Source organism: Barbatula barbatula, assembly GCF_947034865.1.
Source record: "Barbatula barbatula genome assembly, chromosome: 12".
NCBI lineage: Eukaryota > Metazoa > Chordata > Actinopteri > Cypriniformes > Nemacheilidae > Barbatula > Barbatula barbatula.
Window position 1 is genome coordinate 11,624,377 of NC_136775.1, and position 13,204 is coordinate 11,637,580.

A 13,204-nucleotide genomic window follows, 5' to 3' on the forward strand; every position below is an offset into this window, starting at 1 on the left:
AAATTCATAGCAACTATGGAATAACCAAATAAATTAAAACTATATTTTATCATCTCCCTTTGCCTATAGAATTTGCAAAGATGTGCTCTTGTTCGAGCAGCTTATTAAGGTCTCACTCTGAGATGCTTTTTAATCAGTATTGAAGGAGATCCAATCTATTCTGGGCTCTTTCCAATGTTTGCAGTTTCTATTATTTTGTAATAAATAACTTAATATTTTGGCATAATGGGTTGCACAATTATGTTTTGCACAATAAATTCCAAACATTCATACATTGGCCTTCAGATAAAACGTTTTTTAAAACATGAAAAACGTTGTTAAGTGACCCCAAACTATGTGCTGTGCATTAGGAAATGTAAATGTTATGTATCTCATATCAAAACTTTCTGGTAAACAGCATGGTCCAGTTTGCACACACTCACACTTCAAACATTACACTTTCATCCAAAGTGAAATACACTGCATTCATTGTGCACAGTTCACATATTGATAAAAATGTACAGAGTATTACAAATCCAATAATACTGAAGTGGAACTATAAATACTGAGTGAAAAATATTTTACTCGGTGTTGGTATTGATTCCAATATATTAAACTGTGTTTATTTCCTTAACGTAAAAGTAACTGCATGAATAAAAGCATGTTGCGTTTTACAATATCAAGTCAATTCACTGCATGAGATGTTCATCCAGGTTTTTTAAATCATTGTATATACTGTATATAAATCAAGTCATGACAAATGTATGGATGGGTGTTCTTGATCCTGTGACTGAATAAAATGAATTTGCTCATGAGTTTATAAACTGGTCTTCATCGTCATCGTCTTCGCCTTAGTCTTCGGCTGTGTTATGAGCAATGCCCTTCTGCATTTCTCCAGACGTGTATGGGCATAAGTCAATAAAACAAAAGTTGTTTGTAATATATTTTTTTTTTATTAGTCAGTGCTGCTGAACGAAATGATCACAAAAATGATCTATTAGCCAGTGTTTGTCTCATGTGTGGTCTTTGAAATTAGCTAATGTCACACTGAGAACTATAATACATTATTAAAATAACTGGCATTGTATTTGCTTGTTACCCCTCAAGTGGGATGACTGCAGGCCTGTTTTAACATGTTTTGTCATGATTCTGCCGTTTCACTTCATGTTTCTCTTGGTTTAGTGGCAGGATCATGACAGAACATCATGTTTAATTTGGAGAGGTGTAATATAACCCCTTACGGTTTGCCATATACTCTCTCCAGTCTTGTCTCTGTTTCTGCCCTCTCATCTCCTCATCAGTACATTATGCCCCACAGCTGTCCCTCTTGATTTTGATCCCTTTATAATGCCCCAGTGTTCCTTGTTATGTTACCCCCGTGTGGGTCTTTGTTTAGTCTTTTTATTAATACATTTCTGTTAACCCCTGACCTGCTGTCTGTACCTGGGTCCTCTGTTCATGTCTCACCTTCCTGATCCGATCATGACAACATTTAGCAAGGTGAGTGACTGTATGACACCATTGTTAAGTTTGTTAAAACTCCATCCTTCAACATTTAAATCTGATTCATATGATTTACAGCTCAAATAATTTGTGGGCTTTGGCTTTTGCCCCGCATCACCAGTTGTGTCACAGTAGATTGTTTATATAAATGAGAGCATGCATTGTAATGCAAAAATATTGTCACAAACAATCTTTTGTTCAATGTTTGTGTTTTAACTATTGTTTTATCCCTAGCCCTCACTAAATGTAACTGGTGAGTACAAAAATGTATAGGTGTAAGTCAATGAAATATATTGGTTACTTACTGTGTAGAGTAAAATACTTTTTGATATTATATGTAATGTTTCTTGGCATTGTTAATTTTATACATTATTTATCATGTTGTTCTATAAACATGTTGATGTACTGCTCTTGCTTAATAACAAGGATATCTCATTTGAAAGGATGTCTTTTTTTGCTGATATTTCACATATTGACAAGAGTAACTCAACCTCTTTTATTTTTTTTCTAATTATCGTTCTAAAAGACATTGAGAAATAGAAGGACATTACAAACAACTTTGTCTTAAATATTTCACGTTTTAAGAATAATTCTGTGCTTCTGCATGTGTAAACATCCATTTAACCACTTAAGGACTCTATGATCTTCTTGGTGGGTTTTGGCCTTTACTTCTGAGTTAATCGTGAGAAGTATATGCTGCCACAGCCTCATGACTGCACAAGAATTAAAATCCAAAGTATTGTGTTTAGCCTTCTGATATATTCTTAAATTTTCTCTATCATTATATCACTATACAGTATTTGGGTTGCTAGTACAGGTGGAGCCACACGGTTTGATACTGTTAAATGTGTTTCAGTTTATTGCTTTATCTCTTATAGCTCACTTTACATGTTTATTTTTAATGTTAATCTAATTCTTACTCGTAGAGTACTTTGATTCATTATGCGTCTTTTTGTAAAATAAAGGAAATTTAAATAAATGGTTACAAATTCTGAACCAGGACGCTCTTCTGGACCTGAGTTTCCTTATTTTAAGCTTCCTTTATTTAAATTAGTTTTTAAATTAAACACAAAACAAAGGTGTGACAAACACAATATGACAGCTGTATACAAAAATGATTGCTAACCAAACCATTGTGAGTATTTGTACACCTACATGACATTATGTAAATGAGGCCTTAATAACTGAGGATGCTGCACAAAGCTCATGTTATTCCTGACAGTGGTGTTCACGTTTAAAAAAAAGTGTTTTAGCATTAAATTTCGAATGTAAAATGATAAATGTGAATGACTTTTTCTATAAAGGTTTAAATAAAAAAGTGATAATATTTACATAATTTCATATGTATACCTTCAAGCAGGTAAACTTCGTTTGACACATTTGTTTCGAGGTTCCATACAAATATTTTTGAAATTGTTCCTATTTTCCATTTTATCGATATTAGAGATTGACGTTCTGACCATTTACTTGGATGTAATGTCTCCCAAATGTTTAACAGGATAACAAATAATTTATTCTTTAATACCTGCAGAAATGCTTGCACATGGTAAACCTAGTTAGGCTTTCATTATAAGATGCAGAATAATCAGTTAGTTTTTACTGTTATAATACAACTAATAAATTGCCCACTTAGAATTATAAGATTCTATTTGTCTGAGATATTGAGCTTTAAAGATTAAGCATTTCTTATAGCAAGAATTATGAGGAACAATTCTCTTTTATAGATGAAAAAGGAGTCCGTATGTTTTCCAAATGTACAATATCAAAATTTTGTGAATGGAATTTTGGAACCGGTCAAACGCAGATAGAACCTTCTGATTCCGAAAAATACATTTTGGTTTAGAATTTTAAGGTTCAATCTGCAAAACATTCATTACAGCAATACATTTTCAAGCATCACAAACAATTTACTTATAACTTTTGTTAAAACATAAAAAGTTGTGTATATAATGTGTAAATGTGTCATGTTTTTATGACACTCATTTCATACTTGAGTTTTTTTGTTTTCTTTTTCAAGTTAAGCATAAAAGGCTGTGCTTATAGCTGTGTCTATAAATATAAAAACAATTAACTCAACAAAACCTAAACCAAAAATACTGTTGTTTGAGCTGCTCTCGTTGACAATAGTATCAATAAAATGGTCAACCTTGAGGTTTCTTTTAAAAATTGTTTTGTGTTTTCTCAGGTATTCCCGTCACTCTGGAGTCCAGTCACATGACCAAGAATGCTGATTGGTCCTCTGGTGTGCTTTTGCACTTAGAACCTTATAGCACCAAATTATAAATCGATTTTGTTAATAGAACCAATTTAAGTTAAAAAATGCACACATTTAAAGAAACAAACATGGCATGATGTAAATAAGTTGTCACGGAATAAGAATATGTGAATAACTCAATTTTGACCAAAATGTCAGATAACACCTTACAATTCTAAAGGCGCTGAAATGTAATGCTATTTTTAATAAGCTTAATAAAAAATCTACTTTAGTTAATTTTTGTTCAAAAATCTTACTACATACTGTTGGTACAGTACTTCTAAATAAGAATAGAAAACATTTTAACTTCTTATTATTCAGACTAAACTTTTGTGTAACACTCTTACCACAATTAGAAATTAGCCTGTGTTATTCAGGGTGTCATCTCTCTAAATGCAATTCGCAAATGTCATTGTTCCTGATATGAGGAAGAACATTACTTCACTATTTGAAAACAACAAACAGAAGGGATTTAATCTGCTTTTATCCTTTCCAAGCTAAGAGATTGCAAGTCAGTTTTATTATTTTACATATTCTGAAGCATAAGTGACTGAATTTTATATCATAAAGATTTAAGTCATTTACAGTATTTGTATAATGTTAACATTATTTGGTAAAATATCATTATTTTAAGTGATACGTTACTTCATCATTTAAAGTTACATTTGGTCAATGTGATTAACAGAGAAGATGAATTTGTGTAAAATGTCTATAACTTTATTTTCCACTGCTCAGTTTTTAAAATTTAATGGCCTCTTCAAAAATGTAATCAGTCACGCATACTGTAGTTTATTTATTTCAGTTTAATTATAATTAAATATCTTCTCTTCATGAGTTGATCACGTGTTTTTGCAAAGTTCATGTAGCCTTCTTACTGTGTGTTCCTTAAGGTTCATGGTTATGCCTATATGTTTCTGCAGGAAAAAGCTTATGTGTGACACACTAACTGGTTCTTACCTATACAGTCCACTCCCAGATAGCACAATCCATCTGGTTTACGTCTATTTAACGTCTGCATTTACATCTGCAATACATAGTTTGCTCATCTGCAATACGTCTCTGAGATGTCTGAACGTCTGTAATACATCTGCTAAAGATCTAGAAACATCTGCTGCATAAAACATCTGTTAAACATCTTAGAAAGAGCTGTTGTTCATCCAATTTAAATCATAAACATCTTCTAGAGGTCTAAATGACGTCTGACACCAGACATCTCTGAGACGTATTGCAGATGAGCAAACTAGATGCCTTGCAGATGTAAATGCAGATGAGAATTAGACGTAAGCCAGATGTATGTGTACTATCAGGGCTGTATTACTCTAGTGAAGGTTATCGCTATCAGGTTATCTTGAGGAATTTTGAGAGATGTACTTTTCATTGTATGTTCGTCTCCGGTGCGTTCGATGACCAGTTCCATGGAGACAGTGAGTCTACAGGTGCTTGATCAGAATCTTCACATGCAGAGACGCATGTCCCATGAGAGAAGCACCACAACTGACACAAGTGAGACCTTCAACCTCCCGGGTGTCATGTGATTCGTTATTGTTACAAGGCCTCGTGAATGGGGAGCAGGTGTATTCAATTTGCAAGTTGGTGTTATCACGCTGGCATACTGGTCACTGGAAGTTCAACATGGCACCCCATAGCAAAGAACTCTCTGGGATCTGATAAAATAATTTTTTCGCTACATAAAGATGGCCTAGGCTATAAGAAGATTGCCAAGACCTGAAACTGAGCTGCAGCACGGTGGCCAGGAACATACAGTGCAAACAGTTTGCTGAAGACAAGCAGATTGATGACATGGATCACTGGAACCATGTTCTGTGGTCTGATGAGACCAAGATAAAAATATTTTGTTCAGATGGTGTCAAGCGTTTGTGGCGGCAACCAGGTGAGGAGTACAAAGACACGTGTGTGTTGCCTACAGTCAAACATGGTGGTGGGAGTGTCATGGTCTGGGCCTGCATGAGTGCTGTCGACACTGGGGCTACAGTTCATTGAGGGAACCAAGACATACTGAAGAGAGACTGAGCCGCAGGGCAGTATTCCAACATAACAACCCCAAACAGACCTCCAAGACGACTACTGTCTTGCTTAAGAAACCGAGGGTAAAGATGATGGACTGGCCAAGCATGTCTCCAGACCTAGACCCTATTGAGCATATGTGGGGAATCCTCAAACGGAAGGTGGATGAGTGCAAGGTCTCTAACATCCAACAGCTGTGATGTCGTCATGGAGTGGAAGAGGACTCCAGTGGCAACATGTGAAGCTCTGGTGAACTCCATGCCCATGAGGGTTAAGGCAGTGCTGGAAAATATTGGTGGCCACACAAAATAGTGACACTTAGGGGCATACTCACTTTTGTTGCCAGCGGTTTAAACAGTAATGACTTAAGTTATTTTGAAGGGACACCAAATTTACAGTTATACAAGCTGTACACTCACTACTTTACATTGAAGCATATTGTCATTTCTTCAGTGTTGTCCGATGAAAAGATATAATAAAATACTTTCAAAAATGTGAGTGGTGTACTCCTGTGAGATACTGTACATAAAGTTTTTTTAACAATTTCAAAAATCATGTTTTTTAAGTTATGTTTTTATTGTGTAAGTTAACTGTATTTTTTGGTTTGTTATTATGGCTTAAATCAATACAAACCAACTGCAATTTGATTGACAGTAATTGGAATGCACAACAAAAAACTCTTCATGTTGAAAAAACATTATTGATATCCGTATCATTTCTCGTGACCAACCTTTCATGAGCACATGATTAAACCTCAACATCATCAATACTCTGTCGCAGAGAATCTCAACCACAGCAATGCTGAGAGCTTTATTATAAGAAATATTAGTTCAATAATGCATCATTCAGACATTTCAAGAGAAACTTGCTAAGTTTGTTATTTCTATTAGCTGTGGGATTTATACCCACACACTGACATTGCACAATTAATACACAAATGTTCGTAGAAGTAGCCCTTAAGATTATTTATACAAGTTTAAGCTCCTATATGTTGGATCTCAGACCGCATGAGGGTTTCCCCAGCTGGCTATAGATGGAGTGGAAATCTGCCTTCTCAAATTGAGTAATCTCTCACTGCGTTGGCTCTCAGTTTGTATGACATCCTGTTCCTCAAGTGATTGGCGGATGAAGGATTTAAGCACTGACAGTCCAAAGCCAGTTGAAGCAGAGACTGGGACAATGTTTGTAAAATGCACTGGGCTTCTTGGGTTCAAATCATCAGGAAGGTGATGTCGTGATTCTAAGAAGAACATGGAGAGAAAAAGGTTTATGTTAATGTGATATGAAAAATTAAGACTAACCGGCTTGACAATACACGCAAGTCTAAAAAGCGCATGTTTGAATAATGCCTACCTTCCTGGTTTTCCAGCTGTTCTTGCAGTTCTATGAGCTTGTCCTGAGCCTCAGGTAGGTCCATCTTATTTATAACCAATATGGTTGGCTTTGATAATAGTTCTTCCTTATACAACTCCAGCTCCTGAATATCAAAGGGACTTTATGCATCACAATCTGAATGCAGCAGCATTGTATTGAGAAGAGTGGCGTTGATAAATTGTCCACTTTTGAGTTCAAAACTCTTGAGACACCCAGTGAAATGCATTACTTTAGTTTAAAATTTCAAAAAATGCAATTCCATGCTTATTTGTAATGTGAACCCATTAGAGGTCTGAACCATTCTGTATACACAGTAGAAGAATGATAAAACACCAGCAGGTTTTACCTTTGTTAGAAGTAACACGGTTTCAAAGGCGGACCTAACGGGAGTGGTACTAGCTAGCTGAAACCCACAGATATCAACCTTAAACGTAAAACAGAACTGGATCAGTTTGCACCATTACCACAGACCACTCACGCCGAATATTTATGTTCACCAAATAACAGAATGACAACAGTCTTACCACAAACATGATCTGCTTGGTCCTCTCCACGTGTTTGAGAAACTTGTGTCCCATGCCTTTGTTCACATGAGCACCTTCAATGAGTCCTGGTAAGTCTGCAACTGAAACCTCAAGAGAAACATTTACATTTAGTCATTTAGCAGACGCTTTTATCCAAAGCGACTTACAGATGAGGAAACATTGGAAGCAATTATAACAACATAGGCAACAAAATACATAAGTGCATCAAAACTAGTCCATTAAAGCCTAGCACAGTATACAAAGCTAAGAATAGTGAGGTTAGTATTTATTTTATTTTTTTTCAGAAGGAGAGGGAAAAGAATTAGGATAAATCAATCAGAGACGTGTTGACGGAAGAGATGCGTCTTTTAAAGATGGCAACAGAGTCTGCTGATCTTGTAGCAGCAGGTAGATCATTCCACCAATGTGGAACAGATCCAGAGAATGTACGGGAGAGTGACTTTTTCCCTTTTTGGGATGGTGCAGTGATCTGGCAGGAACATAGATCTGCATTAGCGAGTGGAGATACGATGGTGCAGACCCGATGGTGGTCTTGTAGGCCAGGAGCATAGCTTTGAACTTTATGTGGGCGGCAACAGGGAGCCAGTGTAACCTAATGAAGAGCGGAGTTACATGCGATCTCTTCGGTTCATTGAAGACCACTCTTGCGGCCGCATTCTGGATCATCTGGAGAGGTTTGATTGTGCAAGCAGGAAGTCCAGCCAGAAGCGCATTGCAATAATCCAGTTTGGACAAGACAAGAGCCTGGACTAGTGCTCCGATAGGAAAGGTCTAATTTTCCTAATGTTGTAGAGGATGAATCTACAGGACCGGGTGGTGCTGGCAACGTGACTTGTGAGGTTAAGCCGATCATCGATTACCATTCCCAGGTTTCTGGCTGTGCTGGATGGACACTGACACTTACTCGCATATAATCGCATTCTCAGAGAAAATATGTTTGTGGATAGTTGACAAATAAGCTACACACGTGTCCCATGGTGTGACAACAATTGTAAATATATTATTTTATATTATTGGTATTGGTACATTGTAAGTCGCTTTGGATAAAAGCGTCTGCTAAATGTAAATGGTATTTATAATATAAAACAGCATAAGAGAGATTTCCTTCATTGCTAGTTTTTAGTTTTAAAGCGGGGAGCATTTGTTATATAAGAGGTAGTCGGATTTAAGCAAACATCCTTTAAGTGTAAGACCTGAAAACGCCCTTGTTACTGTAATGACAACTGTTATTGACACCAGGCCCAGCCTCCACAGAAGAATATCAACGGCCACTTCTCTAGCCCCGTCCACTGATTCGCAAATGAAGTGGAGCGGAACCAGATAGAGGGAGCAAGCAGTAAACATGCCGTTAAAAAGATCGCTAAAAATTGTGGAGTGCCTGGTTGTGAAAGTACACAGTCGCTGCATAACCTTCCTTTGGATTCCGACATTAGGATTGCATGGAAAAGTTTATTTTTAAAGACGTTCCAGCTCTGGATTTGCAGAGAGACTAAAATTAAAAAGCAGTGCTGTGCAGTCAATATTGGATCTGACAGGAATTGCACAGCAATCTTATGTGAGTAAAGAAAATTGTACTATGTGTTAGAGTTCTCTGGATATGTTTTGATAATGTTAACCTAACTTGACGTGTTTTTGAATGTAAAAACCACGCAAACTTCATAAGTAGACCTGAGACAACAGTATAAAACTGTAAAAAAAACCAGTTTAACAAGTTACTTTTTGCTAAATCACATCATAGGACACACATGCAGTTTATTTGTCAACTACCCTTTGAACGCTCTAATATTTATTCGATATAAGAGAGCATTTTGAATTAATAACAATTGTGCCAGAGTCCTTTTTTAACCTTAAGCTAAGCAGGGTATTCCCGACTACTGTACTTTAGGGCTGAAACAAACGATTATTTTGATAATCGACTAATCTAACAATTATAAAAAAAAACGATTATTCTACTAATCTTTTAAAATATCTTTTGAGTAGACTTTGAGCCGGCTGAATGGAGAAATTTCCTTCAGGCTTCTGTGTTCCATCAATTGACATCAATAGTCAAACTGCTACTACTGTGTTTTATATAAGGCCATAATCCATGACATTTTCTATGGTATTTTGGGCAGGGGTCTATTGTTTATTCGGCCGGGACGTTTATGCAGGTACAGATAGAGCATTTAAAATGATACACCTCAGCTTCTAGAAGAACTTGTTTTGGGGGGTCAAAGAAAGAGTTTGCAGTATATTTCCTCCTCCCTCACTGGAAAACGCTCGCTCTGTGACTTTAGATATATTTTAAATTCACATTAAGGATGCACTCCTGTCACAATTACTCGTGCCTTTCAATAAACTGACGGAAGGTGGGTTAATGTGTTTATATGCTAGGCGAAATAGGCGTTAGATGCACAACTCTCTCTATGGCAATCTTCACAGAGCGCTCTGCTAGGTCAGCTAGCATTGGCAAGTGGCATGTTCTTCTATTGCGTTAATGCGTTGCCTCTTGAATGCTCCAAGCACACGGGGTGTCAGTGTTAATGCTTGACAGAGGGTGTGTCGATCGACATAGTTACAACAGCCAGTTAAACTATTCTCCGGTCTTTCATGAACGCAATTGCCGTTCATGAAATATCGTTGCAGCCCAACTGTACTTAAAATCATAGCAAAGACTGATTGACTTAGAATGAGTGTCTTAGAATGAGTAAACCTAACTACCCCTGTCATAATTCCATAGATGTCAAATGAGGTCATCCTGTGCTGACAGTGTGCTACTGTTCTGCACATACACCTCTTTTGAAGAGGCTTTTACCTTACCTGCCTGTGGTCGTCATACATGATTTTTCCAATTTCAGGTCGTAAGGTTGTAACTGCAGAAGAAAATGAGAAAGGCATAACCTTGAAAGTGTTCAGATTTCTTTAATAAACAATCGTCCTCAACTCCGTTAGTTATGTTTTAATGTTTTGTAACTGATGTACTCACAAGGGTAGCTGGCAATCTTTGGTTTGGCATGAGATAAGGCAGTCAGTAAAGAGGATTTCCCTGCATTAGGAAATCTTACAAAATAATACAAATCTTTCAGATGAAATCTATAATACAGAAGTAGTAGTTTGATCACATCTTGATACGTCTCTCTCACCCTACAAGTCCAAGATCTGCAATGAGTTTGAGGTCCAGTCGAATCTGCCTGGTCTGACCTTTACTGGGCAAGAACCCAGATTGAAGAGAGCCACCCTGACCACCTCTAGCCACCAAAAGCCTGTCTCCTTCATTACTCAGCTCTCCTAAAGATAAAAACAGACATTAAATGACACCTCATTTTCACACAGAACAAAATCTCACTACACACTACAAACCAAGAAGAGAAAAATGAGAAGATGAAAAAGTCAAAAACGTCAAATTAAGGTGTCATGTGTAAAAAAGAATTATTCAACTGTTTGGATAAACTAAAAAGGACTGTTTATGGAATTACCAACAATCCTTCCATGATCTGTTGTAACACAGATTCCCGTTGGTGCAATGATCTGAGCATCTTCTCCTTTAGACCCTCTCAGAGCATGAATACTGACAAAAAAACACAAATTCTATTAACAAAATCTCACCACAAAATCCTATTTGACCAATCAAAGTACGCCTACAAACCATACTTTAAAGACCGTCACAGCAATATACAATCATATCAATCTTGCTAAATATCTTATTTTGGGTTTCAGGGAATAAGAATGTAAAAAAAATGTCCGGACCATTACCCTCCGGTACTTCAACTAAATATGCATTAACTTCCACTGCACTGTTACTTGGATAGCTTCTGTCTATAACTCGACATCCATTCCACTACTGCTACAATTGATATAACTTATCATTGTATATACCCATCTATATATTTCTGTCTAAAGTAATAGCCATCTGTATATTATGTTCATTGTACATACCCATCCGTAAACTACTTCCATAATAAAAAAATTATTCCTGCACTAATGCATCCGCTGTATATTCTGCACTTGCTGCTATTGCACTTCTGGTTAGACAAAACTAAATTTCGTTGCCTTGTATTTGTACATGTGTAATGACAATGAAGTTGAATCTAATCTAATGTAACGGGTGTCCTCAGACAAATCTAAAGGTGTTTTTAAAAATAATAAAGTTACATACGTTTAAAAATATTTTATAGATGTTTTATCTTTATTTACAAGGACAGGTCGCTGCTCCTGTCAGGCATAAAAACACTGATCCCAAGGTTTGCCAAAATACTATCAGGAAATATATTATAATGTATTACAAAAATGGAAAAAGATCATTTCTAATTCCACACAAATTTCAGTACTTAGCAAAAGAAAGATACAAAAATATTTTAGCTACTTTATTTGTATAAAAACAAGAGAGGCCCACCTGCTGTTAGAACCAACAGCTGCAGTAAATCGTTTGTTAGGGTGCTTGTCCTTGATTTGCTTCAGGGTGACATCATTTTTAGCCATCACCCACACATCTCCACCGTTCCCACCTTGTCCCCCTAAGCGGGGCAATCCCATTCCCCCGCATCCCCCCCTCACATACAACCGTATGTTGTCAACAAAGTTGCCATACTGAAAGAAAGCAGACAGGAAATAACATTACCATGACCGTTCATTGATACATAGGTACCCAAGATACAATGACTAGTGCTATCACAAACTCTAAACTGTTGACACTAAAACGAGTGTACTGAGAAATTATTATTCGGACAGTTTAAAATAATAATTTCAAATTAATTTTCAGAAATAAAACTTAGCTTCCAAACCGACATAAAATCAAATAAAAGAAAGAGGTCAATACTAAAAGCAATAGCCTTGAATTGGGGTCTGCGTATATCTAGAGTTCTCCTGAATCAGAATTTATATATGCTAAACATTTGATAAAAGTGAACACATACACCATGGAGTTTGCAATCGTGTTTACATGCTTCAAAGCTAGGAAATGTCATGGCTAATACCATTCGATAAACTCGCCACCTTAACTAACCTTCCGAAAACAAATTCTGCTTGTCCAAACCATACCGACACGACTGCTCGACTCTATACTGCTTTGTACAGCTGCTCGACTCTATAGTGTTTTATAGAGGCAAGTATAACGTTTTATTTTAAGTTACAACGTTACCGATTCTGCATCGCTTCGTGAAGGACGAGCCACGTGTGTGTGCTTCCGGAAACATGACAGTGTGTGTTGTGATTGGCTTGAAAGCCTGTCCGTCACACCGGTCTCCGCCTCTGCAGAGTATGAGAAAACGCTTAATTTCTTTAGTTAGAACATTTCAAATTTCCCAACATTCCCCATTCTTTTTCCCAGGTCATTTTCATGAAAAAAGTCCATTCATTTTGACAGTTTTGTTGGACAAATTAATATATTCACGTCTTTTAATAACACATATTACATTTTATTTACAAATTATTAAACCAAATTGACTGTTTGTGATATTTGAACGTCGTTTCTTACCTTAAAACCGAAAGTAAATGACTTTGCCTCGCGGAAGCTCTGCATTCTGGAAAAATAACAATATAAGTATAA

At 36.5% G+C, this 13,204-nt stretch overlaps 1 protein-coding gene across 2 annotated transcripts; it reads right to left on the reverse strand.

Annotated features, from left to right (window-relative positions):
- Window positions 1-6,324: 6,324 nt before the first annotated feature.
- Window positions 6,325-12,902, reverse strand: gtpbp10 (GTP-binding protein 10 (putative)). 2 transcript variants are annotated; one of them, XM_079469581.1, is made up of 10 exons: window positions 12,662-12,902; window positions 12,053-12,246; window positions 11,136-11,227; window positions 10,803-10,947; window positions 10,646-10,719; window positions 10,480-10,532; window positions 7,660-7,767; window positions 7,482-7,559; window positions 7,115-7,238; window positions 6,325-7,001 (listed from the first exon to the last, which is right to left on the reverse strand). In XM_079469581.1, the coding sequence occupies exons 1-10, from the start codon at window positions 12,692-12,694 to the stop codon at window positions 6,760-6,762; spliced, it is 1,143 nt and encodes a 380-aa protein (XP_079325707.1). In that variant the 5' UTR covers window positions 12,695-12,902; the 3' UTR covers window positions 6,325-6,759. The 2 variants fall into 2 exon arrangements, with proteins under 2 accessions (XP_079325707.1, XP_079325708.1); XM_079469582.1 differs by having other exon boundaries at window positions 12,797-12,901.
- Window positions 12,903-13,204: the final 302 nt, after the last annotated feature.

Excerpts from the sequence above, each read along its gene's own strand:
- gtpbp10 (XM_079469581.1), bottom strand. The coding sequence starts at position 12,694 with ATGGTTTGGACAAGCAGAATTTGTTTTCGGAAG. Across the intron at positions 11,228-12,052 it reads GCTGTTGGTTCTAACAGCAG|TATTCATGCTCTGAGAGGGT; the intron begins GTGGGCCTCTCT and ends TTTTTTTGTCAG. Across the intron at positions 7,560-7,659 it reads CCAAGCAGATCATGTTTGTG|GTTGATATCTGTGGGTTTCA; the intron begins GTAAGACTGTTG and ends TTTACGTTTAAG.